The 20123-nt window shown below is 42.1% G+C and overlaps 1 protein-coding gene across 3 annotated transcripts in view; it reads left to right on the top strand.

Annotated features, from left to right (window-relative positions):
- Positions 1 to 12: 12 nt before the first annotated feature.
- LSS (lanosterol synthase) overlaps positions 13 to 20123 on the top strand; it is a 33343-nt gene continuing 13232 nt past the window's right edge. Inside the window, exons 1-11 of one of the 3 annotated variants that reach the window (XM_088133106.1) lie at positions 13 to 336; positions 1594 to 1762; positions 3022 to 3160; positions 3609 to 3717; positions 5581 to 5702; positions 9530 to 9626; positions 11364 to 11499; positions 13213 to 13321; positions 15808 to 15926; positions 18141 to 18238; positions 19026 to 19053. In XM_088133106.1, coding sequence (XP_087989232.1) covers positions 326 to 336; positions 1594 to 1762; positions 3022 to 3160; positions 3609 to 3717; positions 5581 to 5702; positions 9530 to 9626; positions 11364 to 11499; positions 13213 to 13321; positions 15808 to 15926; positions 18141 to 18238; positions 19026 to 19053 — 1137 coding nt within the window. In that variant the 5' untranslated portion in view covers positions 13 to 325. Of the gene's footprint in view, positions 337 to 1593; positions 1767 to 3021; positions 3161 to 3608; positions 3718 to 5580; positions 5703 to 9529; positions 9627 to 11363; positions 11500 to 13212; positions 13322 to 15807; positions 15927 to 18140; positions 18239 to 19025; positions 19054 to 20123 lie in introns of those variants that run through there. The other 2 variants (XM_088133115.1, XM_088133110.1) reach the window with 2 other exon arrangements.

Genomic DNA, 20123 nt, shown 5'->3' with positions numbered 1-20123 from the left:
TGGGAAATCACGAAGAGTTATCCGACAAGGCGTTACTAGAACCCTGACTCCGCCCTCAATTGTTTCTACACTCTCTTGGATTGGCCCGACCTTCGTGAGCTTATATCAGCCTAGATCGGATGTTTCGAATAGCTTCTTGGGAATTGTAGTCTTGAAGAAGGAACTACTTTGGCCCACGATTCACACAGAAGACTTCATATCCCAGCGTGCCTCTGAGTAAATCGAGATGTATGGTGTGTGATCGTTTCGGACTTGGCTGCATTAACTTTTGTGCCGCTGCTCGTGCTGCTCCCCGCAGACTTCACCCTCAGCGCAGAGCGGCAGGATGGATGGGACGTGAGTATTTGGGCATTTCTCCTACTTTAGGGTTCTCCCAAGGCGTCTTCTGTCGCTTTAGCTTTAGTTGTGCTTGGGAAAATCACTACGCTGCTTGACTTCTGGCGATGCAAGAAAAGAATGCAAAAGTCCCTTTTATACTTTTTGATTTTAAAAATGGATTAAAAAGGACCTATTTTCCCCTGTTCTGGCAAGGGATTTGAAACTCCTGAGATCGTCTACCTGATGACTTTTTAAAAACGGGAATAATTAAGATGTAATATTTCTGCACACATTTCTATTATGCATATGTGCTTTGATGCATAAGTTGCTTTGCTGTGCTCTGTGTGTGTGTGTTAAACTATTTCAGTCACACATAGGCTCTTTGTGCTTTCGTTGTCCTTTCATTTCACAAAACAGTTTAGCTGAGGTGTATCTTTTTCAATAAAACAACAAAGAATGTTGTGAAATCTAACAAATTAACATTGATAACGTTTCATAGAATCTATTTCATCAAATTCATTCTTGTGGCTTTAGGTACCTTTTTTCTTCTGCTGCTGTAATGAATTTCTCTACCACTTCTCGTCATAAAAATTCTTGAATTGTTTTGCAATAGCCATAAACCTATCCTAGAGTAAACATAGTAAAATTGACAAATCCCATAGAGTAGCAGAGTAAAAAGATACATGGTATAAATAATCCATTAAAACAGAGGTGTTGAGGGAGTTAGCGACCAAGGAAGGCTGCTGTAAAAGTCTGGTTTGGGGAGAATGCCTGCAGCACAAGAGCTTTGGGGCTGGTACCCTGCAGAAGAAGGCTATTGTTGGGTTCTCGGTACTCTTTGAGCTCAGAGAACATCAAGAACCCAACAGTTTAACCCTGAGCTACATATACTCTCTGCTGTTGGAAAGCAGATCATTCCCAAACATGTAGAAAGCTCACCAATGTCTGGTCATTGAGCGGCAGTCTCAGAGAGTAGGCGTTCTGGAGTGGGGTTTGATGTCAGCAAAGATGTTTCTTCAGGTCACCTACTCCTGAGGTATCTAGAGCTTTGTCCAACAATAGAAACCTTTTCAAATTACAAGCATTGTATTGTTTTCCACAGCATCTGTTTAAATTGGCACCGTCCACAATATCGCACCACCAGAAGGTATACAGTTAGTCCTAACAATAACGCCCGCACACCAGTTGGTTCCTAATTCTTGGACATTTTTCATCTGCAGTACTAGGATGCGTGCTTTCCCTAGAGTCTCTCTGTTTGCATTTCACTCCTGTTAGATATTTGCGGAGAAGAGGAGGCCCATATAAGACGGAACCCGCCACAGACTTAACCCGCTGGCGCTTGAGTAACGAAGAGGGTCGGCAGCAATGGCGATATCTAGCAGATGCTGAGGATGTGAAGCGGGAGCAAACTGCGCTGGAGGCTCACTCTCTAGGGCTGGACATAGTAGGTGACTGATGCTGTGGTGAATATGGGATATGAGGGTGATGGACAGCTTGCACAACTCCCAGCAACTTCTTTCAAGCTGGGTCTTTAGGGAGTGTTTTCCAAATGTTCAGTGGTCTGGGAGCAGACCAGCTTGTCTGTTGCCAAACATTTCCGTGTTGGAGCAGATGTGGAAGAGAGCAAACTCAGAGAGCACCTTTGGGTCATGTGATGCGCTGGCAAGGTCTGTGGAGCGCCACTGTTACCCAGGATGTCAAGGAATTGTGCCATGAAGCAGATTCAGTCTGTGGAAGACTGAAGACTTCATGGTAATGGTGGGAGAGCGCTCCATATTTCGGGGAGCTTGTTTATTATTACTCGGGTTCTTTTGGAGGGGCTCCTGATAAGCTTTCATGCATGCCCAAGGCTTAAAAGTCTCTGCTTTGTGATTCTTTGGAGACACCAAATCATCTTCTTAAGTACTGAATGACTGCGTTGCTTGGCAGAGACTTCTGAAACTACAGAACTGAAAGAAGCTTCAGAGTGGTTTATGTACACAGGGGAGGTCCTCTGTAAATTGGAGAAAGGATTTGAAAGTGATCTAGAGCTCTCCTTCTAGAAAGATAGCATCTGAAATACATTAGTCTTACAGGCTTCAACTTTTATTTCTGGTCTTTTGTGATTAGAAATGTAGCAAATGTCCCAGTATGTTCAAGAAAGTGTTTGAAGAGAGCTCATATTCCACATATTTCCATTATCAGCATCTTTTGGTGCTTCAGGCGTCCCTACCCATTTGTGCTTCCATACTGGAAGTTGGTTTTTCCTAAGAAAAGTATGCTGGCTCTTGGGTCCAGAAGCAATGCTCATTTGGCAGGTTCTCAGAGGATGAAGCAGGGATACTGCCCATAAGGGCAGACCTACTGGCTGGTTCCATAACACGTTAGACCAGGATAAAGTGGGGCTAAGTAGTTTTTTTGTGGTTGAGCATATCGTATATTCAGGGTGAACCCCTCCTGGCGATATCTGAGACTTCTGTCTGCCTTTGGTTTGCCTGAGGAGCAAATCCGAGTCCCGGCTGCTACCCTTTGCACTTCCCTTTCTCTTTTGCCAGAAGTGGAGAGCAGTTAGCTGTTCCTCTACACGCTGTACTGCTTGAATAAAGCAGGAGACTTCAGTAGGTGGTGTTTATACATACGTCAGTTCTCGTTTTTAAACTTTTATGGACCTAAAGTCTGGTCATCTATATTGTTCTTTCATTCCGATTCCTTTCTGTTTTGCAGACTAAATTCTTCCCAGTCTTGCCTAAAGCCTGTACTGCAGAGGAGGCAGCACTAAATGGGATGAAATTTTTCTCAGGCCTACAAGCAGAAGATGGTCATTGGGCTGAGGACTATGGAGGACCTCTCTTTCTGTTGCCAGGTATGGTTACCAGAAATATCCTGAAAGCTTCTTTTCACCGATGGCCACACATTGATCTGATTATCAGTCTTTTGTATTAAAGGCAAAAAAATCTAATCAGCTAAGCTCTATTGGCCGGAGTTATTTCAGAATTAGTTACAAGTTTCCCTGCATGCTACTCATTACGGTTGACTACAGTACAATGGTTTAGAAGGAATTGAGAGAAAAATTACACTGATGTAGGGTTCAGCTAGAAGAAATTGGCCTGGGATGGTGGCGAGTGTAAATGAGGGTTCTGTCTCTCGGCCTCTTACGATCTCAAGTCGACACATTCCAGTCCATTCTGATTGCAGCAGAAGTGAGAGCAGAGGAGGCTCCCCTCATTATTTCAAGAGCTTGTTGCTGCTGCTGCCTGAAAAGACGCTTCTGCCTCGCTGCATTTTTCTACCTGCTGGCCTTCTTCCCACAGGGCTCCTGATTGCGTGCTACGTGACCAAGATTCCAATCCCAGGGGAAAGTAGGAAGGAGATGGTGCGCTACTTGCGTTCCGTGCAACTCCCAGATGGAGGATGGGGCCTGTGAGTAAAGCTCAAGAGCCAGTGCTTCAGAACAAGCACGCCCGCAGTCTCGTACTCTGGGCTTGCACGGTGGCACATCATACATTTCCGAGCCAGCGGCATGAAAAAACAAGCAAAGGCTCTTCTTGCTGAAGGGCATCAATGCCTCGCAGGTTACTTTGGGGGTAAATGGTTGGGACTTCCTAAGGAGAAGGCAGTACCTATTTCAGCCGTTGGCCGATCATACTAAACATGCACAGCTACAAGTAAGAAACTTGATGTAGGGGAAAAAAAGCTTTCTTCCTTAATCCCAACTTACAGGCAGTACAACCAAGAGCTGAAGAGTGCTTTGAAGTTCTACCGATCCGTAGCTGCAAAGTGTTCTCTAAGAGGAGAAGGCAAAAATGATATGCAAACGAGCACTTTTAACCAATTGATTGTATACGTCATCTTCCTGCTTACCTCATCAGGAACAAACAGCGCTTGGTTTAGGAAAAGAAGAGCCTTGTCTATCATATATAGCTATTTCTAACTTGCTTCTTTCTCTAGGGAATGTACAAAACAACAATTTGAACAAAAGAAGCTGGTTTTTAATCCTTGTGTAACCTGGGCTCTTTCTCACTTATTCCCTTCCCTGCCAGAACTTTGTTTTATCCAACTTACCTGCTGTTGTAATGGCCTCTAGCTTATTCTGTTGTGTGTCTTATATATGGCTTTGGTCATGTCTGCTAATGTTTACTAATTTGGGGGTCCTGCATTGTTCACTTATTATTTTGAATAACAGTGTTTGGCCTGTCATAATCTGGACCAGTACAAGCATAGGTTTCCCTTTACGTAAAACACTGCTTTCTTGATAACCATCCAGTAAGATTGACAGATCTTTTATGAGGCCAAGAGGGGAAATATTACCAAAATAACATACCATAAAGGCAGAGGGAAGGACTTGGGTAGGAAAAGAGTGTAAGAATGGGGGGCTTAGTTCAGACAGTGGCATTGTCCAGAATAGGTGGAAATTCTGTTGCTTAGACCAGTAAAGCTTATGCTTCTCAAGCCCCACAAAGTTGGAACACTCAACAAGTGAGAACCACATGAATTTCAGGAAGGCATCTTAATGCTAACCAAAGCTTAGTCTTGAAAACTGTACAAGTAGGTTCCCAGACAACTTCATAGCAGGCCAATTCAGGTGGAGTTACTTTGAAGTGTTTCCTACCCACCTCTGGGCTGGGATCTCCTCTCCTGTCCGGTTCCTGCAGTCGTTCACAATGTTTCACTTAGCAGGCAGATTAAACTTAGCTACAGATGGTGAAATGTCACAGACTTCCTTGTGTTGGTAAAATGGGCTAATGGCTTCCTTCCACACAAGTGAGGATCAGGAGTTATTTTCTGTCTAAAAGGCATTGTCTTCTATCTTCCACCATGTCTGACGAAGGCAGGAATTCCTAATTATTGGACGATGGAAAGAAACACAAAGCAGCCCAGATAACCCCATATTCCTAATGTTTATATGACATCCTGGATGAATAGCAAGCCAATCCATGGAGCTAGATATTGCTTGTGCTCATTAAGCTTTGCTCCTCTGACTTACCATCTCAATGCTTAGGAATTACAGCCTTGATTTTTCCTATCTCAGGTTAAATGATTGTGCAAGCAAGCTGAAATTCAACAGATCTCCATCTGCAGCATTACATTTCCCAGTTATGCATTTAAAATAAAGCTCTAGAATATAGCCATCGTCAGCCAGGTGGCAATAAAGTTACTCCGTGCTCTTTTAATTTGCCTTATTTGGCTTATCCACTTCTCAAAAATTCTGAAAAGTTGAGGAACAGCTGGGTTTTCTTGTGTGAACACATCTGCCTAACGCTTTTCTTGTCTGTTGTCTGCTAGACACATTGAGGACGTGTCCAAGGTATTTTCTACTGTTCTCAACTACACGGCCATGCGTATTCTTGGAGTCAGCCCTGATGATCCAGACTTATTGAGGGCTCGAAACAACCTCCACAGCAAAGGTGAATAACCAGCTGGAGTCTGAAAGTAGAGGGGGCTTTTATTTTTCATTTTACCAGCATTTGGTGCCCTTGGAAAAAGGTCTCTCTCTGGTTACAGAGCAGTCACAGGTGGTTGGTTATGTGCCATCAAGTTGACGTCAGCTCTTAGCGACCACGTCGGTTACCTTCTTCAGGAGCTCCTGTCCCCATTCTGCCCCTCCAGGTCTTCCAGTGGCGCGTCTATTGCCACTGTAATCAAGTCCATCCATGAACAACATATTGACTCTTTTTGGCTTTCTCAGTTATACAGTTTGTCTCAGCAAAAATGTCTCTTATCCTTCTGCTTTTCTAAAGCTGGTATGAACATCTGGCATCCCCCTTTCCATATCAGGCCCTAATCTACATTGGATGATTAGGATCATTATTTTGCTACCATATGAAATTAAGGATACAGTATGATAGTTCACACTCTCTGTTAACTCTCTTTTCTTTGGTATGTAGAATGACCTCTTCCAGTCTGTTGGCCGCTGTGTCATTCTCCAGATTTGCTGGCATAATTTGGTTGTTACCTGTACAGAGTCTTCTTCTGCTGCTTGCCATGTTTCTGCAGATATTCTGTCAATTCCTGTAGTCTTCCAACTGGGTAATGACTGGTGCGCTGATCTAAGTTTGTCTTCTAATTCTAGAGGTTCTTGTAAATAGGGATGATCTTCTTTTTTTTAAATAACTTTATTGGAATTTTAGACAAGAAAGATAAAAACTAACAGAACTACTATTTAGAATAAAGAAAAGAGAGCGAGCGCGCAAGGAAAGAAAGAGAGAGAGAGAGAGAGAGAGAAAGAAAGAAAGAAAGAAAGAAAGAAAGAAAGAAAGAAAGAAAGAAAGAAAGAAAAGACAAAGCCAGAAGTGCAGGGGAAAAAAAAAGAATATATAAAGAAGTAACTTCCAATACATATTTTTTCTAATCATCAAATTCATATATCAAAAATTCATTTTTTCTGTTTCACGCAGAAAGCTATAAGGGGTTTCCAGTCAGTGAAGTTAATGTTTTTTCTCTGATCAAAAATGTCAGTTTGGCCACCTCAGCAAGTTCCATCGTCTTCGCCATGCGTTCCTGCATGGTGGATATCGTTGACTCTTTTTTTTACATAGAAAAAATTCTACTATGTCACAATAAGTTAACCATTTGTGTTTACTTATCATTTCTCATCTATGAAATGCTTTATACTACCCGGGTTTATATTTATTCCATATTCCCAGTATGGCATGTCTAACAAAATGATATCAGGTAAACCCAATCCTCCTCTTTCTTTTGCATCTTGTAACACCGTATATTTAAGTTTTTTTCCCTTGCCACACAAATTTAGATATATCGTTCTGCCGCTGTTTAATTGGTAGATCAGTTGTCAAGATGGGTGTTGTCTGAAACAAAAACGACTTCTATGCAAAACATTCATCTTAATCACAGAAATTCTCCCCAGCAATGGCAGTTGTGTTTTCTCCCATCTTAACATATCTTTTCTAGCTTAATTCCAAGTCTTAACATAATTATTTTGAAATAACATATAATTCATAATTGTATTTTATCTTCTTGATTTTAAAACCTGTTTTATTCATCATTTCTGTTTGATCTTGTATCTTTATATTTTTTGTTAACATCTTTGTCTTCTGTTTGTTAATCTTGAAACCTGCTAATGCACGAAATTCTCTAAATGGACTTTACCCATTTTATAAAATTCTCTCCAAAATTCATATCTTCCAAAACTTTAAATAGAAAGCTCCAATTCAAATTGTCAAAAGCTTTCCCTGCATCTAAAAACATTAATGTAACTTGTTTTTCATTGTGCTTAAGGTTAGGGTTCATCCTCAAACCATTTATAATAAGAATCTGATAATCCATCTGGTCCTGGTATTTTCCTGGCTTCATCTTTTTAATATCTTCAGATATATTTTGGTATATTTTGTTTACTGTATAAGTTAAGAAAAAAAACAGGGTTTATCTTCTAAAGAATCTTGGAAGTTGACCTCTCCGCTGTACAGAATTTCAGTATCTCCTTCCATCTTTGTTTGATGTTCTTGGAGCCAGTTACTATCTGACCATTGATGTCGTTTGCTGTACCAATTTGAGGTTGGAAGCTCTTTCTGAGTTTGGAGATCTTGGAAGGCTGTCCTTGTTTTTCCATGTCTTTTTCCATCTTCAGTGTCTTTGTAGGTGTCAGTAATACTTCTTGTCACTTCTAACAGCTCTCTGAAATTCTTTGTTAAATTCCTTCCTGAAACCTCTGCCTGTATTTGCTTTAGTTTCTGTTTTCTTCTTGGCAATTTTTACTTCTTGTTCTGACAGCTAGTTTGCTTTCTTCTATGTCTTGGCAGTCTCTTTTCACATTCATTCTTAACAACTTCTTTTTGTTTGTGATCTGTTACATACAGTAGTTAGTGTCTGTCTACATCTTTGCTTTTATAGCTGAGCTCTTCCACCTCCTTATACCGAAAGCACAGTCAGTTTCATTTTTGTGTTCTCCCTCTGCGATGTTCAACCCTTTGGTTGTTTGAGGAGTTTGATGGCAATGAAGAAATCATTGGGTTGGCAGAAACTGGTAAGTTGTTCTGCTCCAGTTCAATTTCCTAGGCCACACAATCCAACTATATTTTCCTCTTCATTATTTCCACCTTTGACATTCCAATCTCTGACTACAAGAAGCACATCTTGTTTGCATGTTCTGTTGATTTTAGATTAAGCTTGACCATAACACTTGTCAGTTTCCTCTTCTTAGGGTTAGGATATTACCTTTGTTATATCCTTCCTGATTATGAAAGCAATGCCATTTCTTCTTTGTGTTTTGTGTGTGCGTGTGCGTGTGTGCACGTGTGTGTGTGTCCCCGGAGTAGTAAAGAGTATGGTCTTCTGGTTGAAAGTGTCCAATTACTATCCATTTTAATTTGCTGATGCCTAAGATCTCAACATGTAGCAAATTCATCTTTCGTTGTTTTGAGCTTTCCTGTGTTCAGCAGGACTTGAGGGGGAAGACCGCATTTACCCTTCAGATTTTTCAATACATTCCTGGTCCTCCTTGGTCCCTTTTGTTATAATAAAAATCTGGGACAAGAAAAAAGACCAACTTGAAGCCAACCTACCTCTTTTTCAGAATTTATAGCTAACGTGGTTCCTTTGGTTGTTTGATGGTATTCTCAGCATAGTTGAAGCTGCTCCTGTAATTTAGCCTCATGGCTAATGCTGTTCATTGATGAATAGTTTCCTATTTGCAAGGAGTGCTTTTGGGAGCTGTTACGTGACCACTTGTGTCTTCCCTAGGAGGTCTTTAAGCAGGAGGCCTCATCTCTTCTTTCCTAAGAGCTCCCAAGCTTTACTTATCCTTGTGAGTCGGCTTGTTCTTCTGGTGTCTGCTCTAAGTCCAAAGAATATTAGGTATTTGTAATAGTTCTGTGATAGGTCTGATGTTACTCACTAGTTCGTTTGTTCTTTCTCTCTGACTGGGGGATATTGAAGTCACCCTGTCACTCCCTGTTTCTGTGGTTCTACATTTTCTTGGCCAGGGAGTCCAGGAGGTATGGAAAGCCTACCTGTGGAGGGTCAACCACAGAATATCTACTGTTATAGTCAGGGCTACTGGAAGAAGAGGAGGGATGAAGACAACCTATTTGGGTAGCAGAGCCTTTTCTGGAGTCCGGAGATGAGACACAACACACATGCAGAGAATAAAAGGAGAAGCCTAGCTCTTAGAGAGATAACTTCTCCTCCTTCTGCTACTCAGTAATAAGCATGAACTGTTTCTGGTTTTATAAAGTTGGCAGCTGTTTTGATATTATTCTGTTTTTGGGTTCTTCAGGTGGTGCTGTAGGAGTCGCTTCCTGGGGTAAATTTTGGCTGGCTGTGTTGAATGTCTACAGTTGGGAAGGAATGAATACGCTTCTTCCTGAGATGTGGTATGTAAATCATTCATTGTAAAATCAGAACTGGAGCTGTATATTTTACAGAAACAGTGGGCAGATATTCTTAGGCAGCCTCATTTTTTGTCATTTTAAGTCGAAGAACAGAAATAGGCTATTTGCAAGTACTGACATTGAGAGTGTGCAGTTGCGTGTTGTTTTTGTGTGGGCTCGAGGAAATGATGCCCAGCTTCTGTCCGTCCTCACTATGTGGATGGATGCACTTGACCAAAAAGAAAATTTGTACCATCAAAAAAAAAGAAAAAAGATAGAAGTTTCTTAGAATTTGCGTATGCTGTTTTATGTGCTTGTGTGCAAAACTAGGGAGAATTACTAGAAAACGTAGAGACTGCAGGTCAGTTAATTTCCTATCCATAATTTCTGTGGCATCCCAATTCCTTCAGATCAGTTTTCCACCTTTCAACCTAAGTTCCAGATCATGGCCCCTCTCTCCTACCGAAACAAACCACTTGTAGATTTCAAGCTGCTAAAGATTTCTTTGTGATATAAGAGTTAACATTTTATAGGGCAAGCTTCACAATGGTTTCTTCATTGTATTTTCATCCTGAGAATTAAGGATGAAAATACAATTAAGAAACCATTGTGAAACTTGCCCTATAAAACTAGAGAATTAAGAAGGTACATTGTTAGTGGAATCTGTTTCAGTATTTACTATGAGAGCAGTATTTCATTGTGGCATTTTTTGAATTTTTTTTCTGGACATGGGCTCATGGTTTCTTGAATCTCTTCTAATTACCTGTTTTATTTAGTTATTATTTATTTATTTATTTATTTATTTATTTATTTATTAAGTTTGTGTGCCACCCATCTCTCCCAGAGAGTGACTCTGGGTGGCTCACAGTTTTGCTCTCTGTTCTGTTTGTTTTCTTCTCCACTGGGTTCTGATGAGGAATTTGCCATATTTACTTAAAAATATTCAACCCAAAGTGTAAGATAAGCATCTCAGCCCCCCAAAGAAAGAGGAGACAGAAAAAATATAAAGACAGGCAACAGTTATGTGCAATGCCTATTTTCCCTACCTTGTCAGTGTAAGGTTGCCAACTTTAGCTGAAACCAGTCCTTCTCACTCAGTGACATGTGACACACGTATATGTTTATAGGTGTATCTGTGTGTATAAACATGCTCCCATGAATTCCAGCACCAGAAATAAACAAACAAACAAACAAACAAATAAATACCATTGATTTGTAGTTGGCTAGCTATGACTAGCCTTATTTTCAAAGTCATCCATGCTAGATATGTCTGCAGCTATTTACACTTCTCATCCGTTTGTTCCTTTTCACTAGTGTCTTCAACTGTAAGCAAAAGTAAGAGTCCCCTCGCCGAATTCATTGGAGAAAAATACTTGTGTACCTCTTAGAGTAATGAGAGTAAATCAGTATTGTGGAGTTCACTGTATCACTGCAGTTTTCCTCTAAGACCAGAAGAGTACAATCTGATTCCAGTATTCTTGATACTGTCCCCAAAGCATGAAATAATTTATACGCTGGACAACTCCATGAAGACTCTTGGAGGTCTGGTTGTTGCCAGAGAGATGGGTATGCCAGTAGCTAATTTTTCAAAGCCTGCTGGATGTAGCGTGTATAGGCAGCCACCGCATATTGTGTTGCCATGGTCTTTTTGCAGATTTCTTATAGTCAAATCGTCACATTGTCTTTGCAGGCTACCAATCCACCGTTATGAGCTTTTTCCTTCTTTCTACTTTACAACAGGTTGTTTCCTTCATGGATGCCAGGTAGCCCTTCCACGCTTTGGTGCCATTGCCGCCAGGTTTACTTGCCAATGGCCTACTGCTATGCTGTCCGCCTCACTGCAGACGAAGATGAACTTATCTTGAGCCTTCGACAGGTGGTTGCCAGAGACTCTTTCCTTCTCTCTTCTGTCATAGGTTTCATCTTAATCCAATGCCTTTGAATTAATGGAATCTCTGATCCTGGTTAAGATGCTATCCCTTATGGCAGAGGTGGGCCAACTTCCAGCGTCCCAGATTATAGTCCCCAAAATTGAAAATTGGTAGGAAAACCTCCTTTTTCTGTGGCATGATTTTTCTTCTTTCTTCATTTAGAAGGGCTGTTCATGCTATAAAAATTATTTGACAGAGGTATTAATTATGGAATGCATGGGATTACAGCATCTTTTTAAAGGAGCTGCATTTTTTCAGGCGTCCACACATTCAGCTCATTAAAGCACTGTGTCTTTAGTGCTGCTTTAAAGAGGTGCTGTGCTTGTGCTCTTTTGTGTTCCAAAACTTCCTTGCCAAATAATTTTCAAAGAATGCACAACCTTACTATTCAGGGCTTTTAATTCTCCATCTCCATCTAATATAACTCTCACCAGGCACACCTCTAGCTGCCTCAAAGGCCAGCATGTATGTTTTAAACTGCCTTTAAGCTGAACATGACTCTACCATACGCTGTTGAAAAGTGATGTCAAAAGCTGTCAGCCATTTCCTGTAATCGTGTTCCAATCATGCCACTTCATGTAGGTTGAAAAGAAATAAAGCAAAGACCGAGTTCATCGGGTTTTCCCTCCAGTACTGTGAAAAATACCATGTTTCAATAGCCAAAGTTACATAATTGCACGCACAGAAAGTTTTGTTTGATTCCAAAAGTTTCTGCATTGTCACTTTTCTTGATTTATAATGTAGTACTTTCTATCTGGTGGTTTGCGCTGCAGTGTTGACAAATAATGTTTATTCTTTAATTTTTGCATAGTCCTAAAGAGCTGGCCCCTTCAGAACGTACATGATGAATTGGGAGCTAGAGTGCAAATAACGTATACTGGATGTTGTCTCCACTTGGATAAAATGATTTATCAAAATATTATTTTGTGACAGAATACTACTAATCCAGTGCTGCCCTAGGTTCTGTTTCCGGCTTTGATTTTATAATGCTTGTTTGTTTAGTTTACTATGGTCATAGACTAGAGATTAAACTTAAAAATGAAGTTGTAATAAAATAAATGCACCAAAATAGAAGCATGATGTAACTGAAATAATAAATCAAGACACATATAAATTTCAGTGAGTACTCAGACGTGAAGCATTTGTTTCCATTTCATCACAGGCAGTGTACAGAGCCTAGCTATACTACCTGAGATCTCCACCTTCCGATCAGCTAATAGGTGCTGGTTGAGGAAGTCCTCCTCAATCCTGCCTGAATATGTTGTAATTAGGGAAATACACCTAGCCCAACTATCTCTACAAAGGAGCAGCGCTGTGGACCTGGCCCACAGTTTCTGTTTCCCCCTCAACACATGGTCAGACTCGCTCTTCTTTAGGGGTGTTGCAAAATCTACTGTCCAAAAGAGCAGATGAAAGGGCATTACAATGGACCAATCTAATCATCCTTTTGGGATGCAATGTTAACTTGGTAATGTGCAGGTATATATTTTTTTCTGGTCTCATGGGGATGAAATAAGGTGGAACCTGCCGGAAATCCTTCTGGAGGTCCGTGGCTCTGCCATGTTGCTTAAGGAATGATTTGGCCTGTTGAAAACCCACTGAGATCTCTTGTGGATTTTCGAACGCTAATTCTGTATTCTTCTGGGCATCTTTCCTAGGAACTCTATGTACAGGATTATGACAGTATTGACTGGCCAGCACAAAGAAACAATGTTGCTTCTGGGGACTTATACACACCACACAGCTGGCTACTGACGGTGGTCTACGGTGAGTGAGCCTGCCTCCTGCTGAGGGGGTCCCTCATTTGTTTTTGCCGGATTCCATTTTATTGCCAGAGTGAAAGTGCTGTCAAGGAGACACCTTTGTAATTCCTCAAGTGTCCCGAGGATAGAAGGAAGATAAGCCTTACCGTTGTTTTGCTAATATTTTATTGTATTTTATCTAATGGTACACTGAGGTAATGGTGCTAGTAATGGGCCCCAATTATTAAAGTATACAAGGCTAAGATTACTCCTATGCTCTTATATGGAGCTGAAGTTTGGGGCTTAAAACAGGTAACACTATTAGAACAAATGCAATCACAACATCCAAGAAGTACCTTGGGCGTGGATAAAAGGACTTCAGCTGCTGCAGTTAGAGCCAAATTGGGAATTTATACAATTTGTTCTTTGTCTAAAATCGGGGCATGCAACTATTGGTGCAAAATCAATGCAATGGAAACTGGCAGACTCCCAAAATTGTGTCTGATAGAACAGACAAAAGCTCCATTACAGACTTCTTAGATTGTACAACTGACAAATTATATTAGAAGTTGTGGTCTCCTTGTCTCTTGTCCACCTGTTTTTGGAGAACAAGTCAAAAAGTTTGCTGCCCCAAGAATCTTGGATATTGAAGCAGAGAGACATAGCCACCATTAGTACGGTTGGTACATTGAAATGGATGAGCCATTACAAACGTACCTTCCACGTGTCAGGTTCGGCCGGCACAGCGCTTCGGGGAAGCTTGCAGCCACACCGCACGGACTCCACCGGCGGTAGCTAGCTGAGGGAAAGAGGAACTGAAAGCGCCGCTAATTAACGGGCCACCTGCGCCCAGCCAAACAGGAAAACCGCAGCGGAAGTTTTAACTCCACACTGATAACGGCGCGAGCCAACAATGAACGGGGCCGCAGGCAGCGAAACAAGATCGCCGCGCAACTCAGAACCCTCGGGCTTGCATGTAACGGGGGGGGACCAACCCACGCTGGGGGGGACTGCCAATCAAGGACAATGGACCCTGGCTGAACCTGCCATCATGGACAATTAAGGGGGATTATTGGGGGGCCGATAATCCGCAGCGGTAACGCGATCACGGGGCGAAAAAAGCGCGGGAAGGGGGGAATATAACAAGTGATGCAAATGTACCAAGCCAGTCCTGGCTTTGCTTGTAACCGCTACGTTACGCATGAGTAAACCTCTTTTGTGAACCACACGTGTCACGGGAGTTTCTCTGTCGAACAGGGCAAACCTTACATAAAGCCAGGACTTGCGTGAAGCATACTTTAGGGTTAGGATCCGTTAGGGTGGGATTTACCCAAGCAAGATTTGAGCAGCTGGGCACAATGGTTAGATATGGAAGATTTAATCAAGTCCCTTATAATGAGCGTACTTGTATTTGCAGAGCTCCAGAGATAGAAGACATAATACATATATTATTTGAATGTCAGTCGTATAAGAAAGAGAGAGATCAGTACCTTGGATCGCACATTAGGTGAAAACTTATCAGGACCCTCATATTAAAACAACATATTTCATGTGTGGTCAGAATTCAAAAATCACATATAATTGAACAAAACAATACAGAAGAGATCTGCATATGTGGCTCTGATTGGGGTAAAATGTAGGGAAATACACAGAAATATGATTTGTATTTAACTTGTTTCATTCTATTTTTAACATATGGTTTTATTAATGTTCTGTGTTTTATATTCTGTACCTTGATATGGCCTAATGGCTATCAATAATAAAGAATGAATGATGGGTGCTAGTAATGGATACTTTATTCTCCCACCTGGCAGCAGCCACCCGAAGCCCCACCATGCTCATGCCACACCTTCCCTGCCACCTGTGCACCCTCGTGCACCCTCCCTGAGCCTTGCTGCGCTTGCTCTGTGCCTCCCTGGCCACTCATGCACCCCCTCACTCTCTCCCTCACCCACCACCAGCCGCTTACCTGCCTGCTGGTTTGCTTGCGAGCCACCTGGGACTTGCAACTCCCTGCTGGCTTCCCCACTGACTTTGGTTGTCGGAAGCCAGCAGTAAGTTGCAAAGAGGTGCTCGCTTAGTGACCCATGATCCTCACTTAACAACAGCAACGGGAACTGCAAAGATTGCTGTCACTAAGCAGTGCAGTCATGTGATGTTGCTGTACAACCACATTGCTTAGTAATGGAAATTCTAGTCCCAATTCCCATCATGACTAGAGGACTACCTGTATGTTTAACAGGGAGAGGCAAGAGCTATGGGCCGAAGGCTTTGCAGGGGATGGAGGCTAAGAAAGCCGTAAAAACTAAGCACAGTTTGCCTTTAGCCTGGAGCAATACATCAAAACGGGAATTAGAAATCTGAGTGCTTCCCAGGTGCAACCTGAATAATTATGGAAGCCAAAATGTTGGATTTGCAAATTGACAGAAGAATAGTTTCTCTCGTATTGGCTTTAGAGTTTTCAGGAGATAAACTGAGTCTTCCATAAGTTTCTTTCTGCTTCTCTTCCAGCAATAGTCAATGTCTTTGAGCAATTCCACAGCAAAAAATTGAGACAGCGAGCCGTGGAGGAATTATATGATCACATCAAAGCTGATGACCAATTTACCAAGTTCATTAGCATTGGCCCTGTAAGTTGTTTTTAAGCATTGTTTAACTCAATAGCTCTGAAATTGAACTTGTTTAGAAATCCTGGCCACCTTCAGATGTAGCCATGAATTGTTCTGCAGGAAACCAAAGGCACCATAGTTTCTCTTGCCTGTACCTGATCCATTTCTTCTCTCCTAAGATCCCAAGTATCTTTGGAGTGCTGTACAATTTGGTTCAGCATCGCTGACTCAACCGCTTGTGTTCTAGATATGGTTGAGATGCAAGAACCATTGGCTATCCTCAGCTGAGCTTGGAGTCCCTTTAGTCCTTGCCTACCATGAAAGGAAAATGGCCCTCCTCTGAAATCAGATCATTTGGCTCCACCACATTTGAATCCATCCATGATGCCCTCAGAGGTGTGACTTAACTCAGGGTGTTGCAAACTGTGATCCACAGAAACTCTGAGAAGTTGAGGGGATTCCATGAGAGAATATTGGTGGGGAAAAGAAAACCAAGGTTCACTCAAACAGTGCCAGTTTTCTATCACTAGAGCTTTGTGTTTTGATAAGCGGCCCTGGGATTTTTTTTAACTTACCAGGTTCCGAGGCCTCAAAAGGTTCAATACCCCGATTTAGCTGATAAGAATGAACAGGAGCAAATGTGTGCTATCTTGCACCAGCACTACCTCCTGCCCTGTTCCTCAGGCAGAGTAGAGGAGTTTTTGCAAAGTATCTGGAATCCTCACCAACTTTCCTGCTTTGCAGTCAGGCTGATCTTACATCTCCTATCAGAAAGGGATGAAGGGAGAGCAAAACCTGTTTGCCTCCTCAACATCATGAAGTATAATATTATAAAGTCTCTGCCTAGCCAACAAACGCCAACCCTTGCCTAGCCCTGGATCCAATTATCCAGCTGAATGTTGTCAAAGAAGAAAGTTCCCTGGTTTTAAGTAAAACATAAACATAGTAAAATAGATAGAGGATAGATAGGAGAAATATTAAATGGATGAAGAAGGCTTATGAGGGCATGTGCTAGTGGTCGTTCTAGAACTGCCTTCAAATTGTGATTTCTGAAACTGCCCTGGACTCATTGAATCAGATGCAGTATGTGCTTGTGGATCAGGTTGCATTTGCCTCTGATTCTCAGATACCTTGGTAGTGAGGAATTGTTGCCCTTGGCAGTCAATTGTTGTGCTCACCTCCCTTCGAAACAGCAGCAGCAGCAGCAGCCCCAGCCCTAGTCTGGAAGCCTTGAATGTGCCTTTTCTTCCTCCTGCACATGTGGAGGAGCCTGCAAACAATGGAAACGTCATTTCTGAACATTCCAGCTGCCCAACAACCTCATCTCATCCCACTTTCCTCTCTTTCTAGCTGCAGTGTTTTCTTCTGCCACCCCAGTCTGCCCTGTAGACTGCAGTAATTAAGAAGGATGTTAATTTTGAGGAGGAAGCTTCTCTGTGCTAAGTGGTGGGAAACACTGTAGCAATGGCCAGTCTGCGGTGGGGTAAGGGATGGTATTGCCAGTGCTGCTCAATGTGTGCTGATGCTGTAGAAGGAGTTGATATGGAAAGGATACGTAGTCCAGCTGTTAGGGGAGATGAGGCGTTCATCTGAATTGAACAGCCATTACACCAGAAGGGCACGATGCATGATGTTTGGACATCAGCTTGAATGGGCTCTTTCCTGGCTTGAAGGTGTCAGCTGTATAATACTGGTTTCCTACAGCCGTGGAGTTAAGCAAGGAAATGCATCAGTAGACATCATGCATTTTTCTTCAAATGGGAATATTCCATGTTTAGAAATGTCACTCCTTTCCAAATAAAATGAACATCATTTTTAAACACTGTATTTTAAATAAAAAGCTAGAATGCATTTCTTGAGGTCCTGTTTTCCAAGGTATTTTTCTCTAATATTTCAGAGTTCAATTCAAAGCTATCTTTGAAAACATCCCTTTGATTTGATGAGAAAGACTGCACTTTTAAATATTTCTCATCTACCTCTACACTTAAAAAGAGGATATTGATTTTCTCTGGTCCATTCCTTTATGTGGCCCTATGTAGGAAAGCCGTTCAGTTATAATCATGGCTGGAGGATGGTCCCTGCATCCAATGACTGTTTTCCCCAGGATTTTTTTTAACATCTGTATTTACAATAACTTGATGAAGAGCTACATTTGTGAACAAGCACAGATATTACCTTCTGATGGCTTTAGACTTTAGAAGGAAAATAATGGTTGTTCTTTCTTTGCCTTTGTAGATATCTAAAACAATTAACATGCTAGTGCGCTGGTATGTGGAAGGAGAGAAGTCTCCTGCATTTCAGGGACATGTCTCCAGAATCCCTGACTATCTCTGGTAAGGCTTTGTTGAAACTCAGTCTTGTCCAGCAGACTTTGCCAACCTGGAATTTTCCTGATGTGTTGGACAGTAAGTCCTAGAATGGGCAATTCTGCTTTGGTGTCCTGGGAGTTGACCTTGCAAAGCGTGAATTCTAGTCTAGTCCAACACAACTGAAAGGTACCGTGCTACGAAGGCCGCTGTGTAGTTTGAAAGTGCAGCATGCCTCTTCCTTTTAAATGCTGTCTACTGTCCCTTAGGAGACACCATACTTTACTCGAAAATACTTTCAGAAAGTAATTCCTGAATAGAGAAGGATTATCTAAGGTTCTGTTGTAGGAGAGAGTTATCCTCTTGAAGAGCACATTAAGGTTCCAGGTAGAAGGTCTTACAAGGTCCACTTTTTCTTATATTTCTGTTGTGGCCCAGCCCCTAGGAAATCACTGCAGAGTTTGAGCAAATCAAATCAAATCAAATCAAATTTTTATTCAGTCACAGACCAGCAAATAGAACAGAGCAGCAGGCCAGTCAAGTAGATAAGATGAGTGATCTAACGCAAGGCTGCCTTTTGAACCACAAAACAGAAACCTGCTTTCCCACATCCAACCCTAATTCAGCCATTGTCTATCATCCAAAAGGCCTTTCTGGGAACGGCTAAGATCCCAGTGCTTCCGCAACTTTCTGCAACATTGGACTCGTGGTTTTTAGCAGTGAAACTTACAGGTGTCTTACCTGTTTGTGCTTTGCCATGCCTCTCACTCAGTGAGGTGCAAGCGTTCACTGCTTGCTTTTTCTTTCCTTGCAGGCTGGGTCTGGATGGCATGAAGATGCAGGTAATAGTTCCTGGCTTATTTTTCTTTTGCTGAGGACCAAACCCATCTCACAGGGCAATGACTGCTGCAGTCTCTGCCAAGAGCTGTGTTTAAAATTAACAATAACAATAATAATTTATTAAACTTATATGCCAGCCTGACTCCCAACAACTTGGTGTCTCACAACAATAAAAGAAATTACAATTAAAAAAAAAGATAAAAGATGGCAAACTTGATGAAGCGAGGGATCTCCCTCTCCCTCGCCAAAGACCTGAATGAAGAGCCAGGTCTTCACGGCTCTTCTAAACAACAGCAGAGTGGGGACCATCTGGATCTTGTGGGGAACCCTGTTCCAGAGGGCAGGGGTTGCTACGGAGAGGGCGCACTTCTGGGGTCCCAATGGATGGCATTATTTAATCAAAGGAGCCCAGAGCGTGCCAACCCTGCCGGTTCAAATCGGCCGGGCAGAGAACTATGGGAAACAGGCGGTCCCTCAACTAACCAGGCCCTGTGCCATGTAGGCCTTTATACGTAACAACCAGCACCTCGAATCGCACCTGGAAACAAACTGGCAACAAGCGCAGCTTGCAAAGCAGAGGTGTTATGTGGGCATACTGAGGCATGCCCATCGCTGCTCACATCGCTGCATTCTGGACCAGTTGTAGCTTTCAGCTGCTCTTCAAGGGCAGCCTCATGTAGAGTGTGTTGCAGTAGTCAGGCCATGAGGCAACTAGGGCATGGGTGACTGTCTAAAAAAAGAGTTTCCAGAGGGGAAGTTGGGATCAGAGGGGTAAGAACTGTTTGTTTGTTTTCTCTCTTTCTCCTGATTAATCTTCCTTTGGCAATTCCCCACCCCCACCGCCAGGCCTTTATGTGTGAGAAAATAAGTGTGATGAAGGAAGTTGTGAGGGCAGGAAGCTGTTATGAGGAGCATTTTTCCTTGCTCCATGTGTGGGAGGGGATACACTTAGAAAGTAATTCCTGAGTAGAGAAGGATTATCTAAGGTTATATGGTAGGGGAGAGAGATCCTCTTGAAAAGCACATTAAGGTTCCAGACAGAAACCTGTTTGTGCTAAAGGGGGAATTCCTG

The sequence above is a fragment of the Python bivittatus genome, unplaced genomic scaffold, assembly GCF_059951505.1.
Source record: "Python bivittatus isolate LINGU-HERP-01145 unplaced genomic scaffold, Pbiv_v1 ctg000020_np1212, whole genome shotgun sequence".
Lineage (NCBI taxonomy): Eukaryota > Metazoa > Chordata > Lepidosauria > Squamata > Pythonidae > Python > Python bivittatus.
Note: the sequence above shows the minus strand (reverse complement) of the source record. Positions and strands in the feature narration are given on the sequence as shown.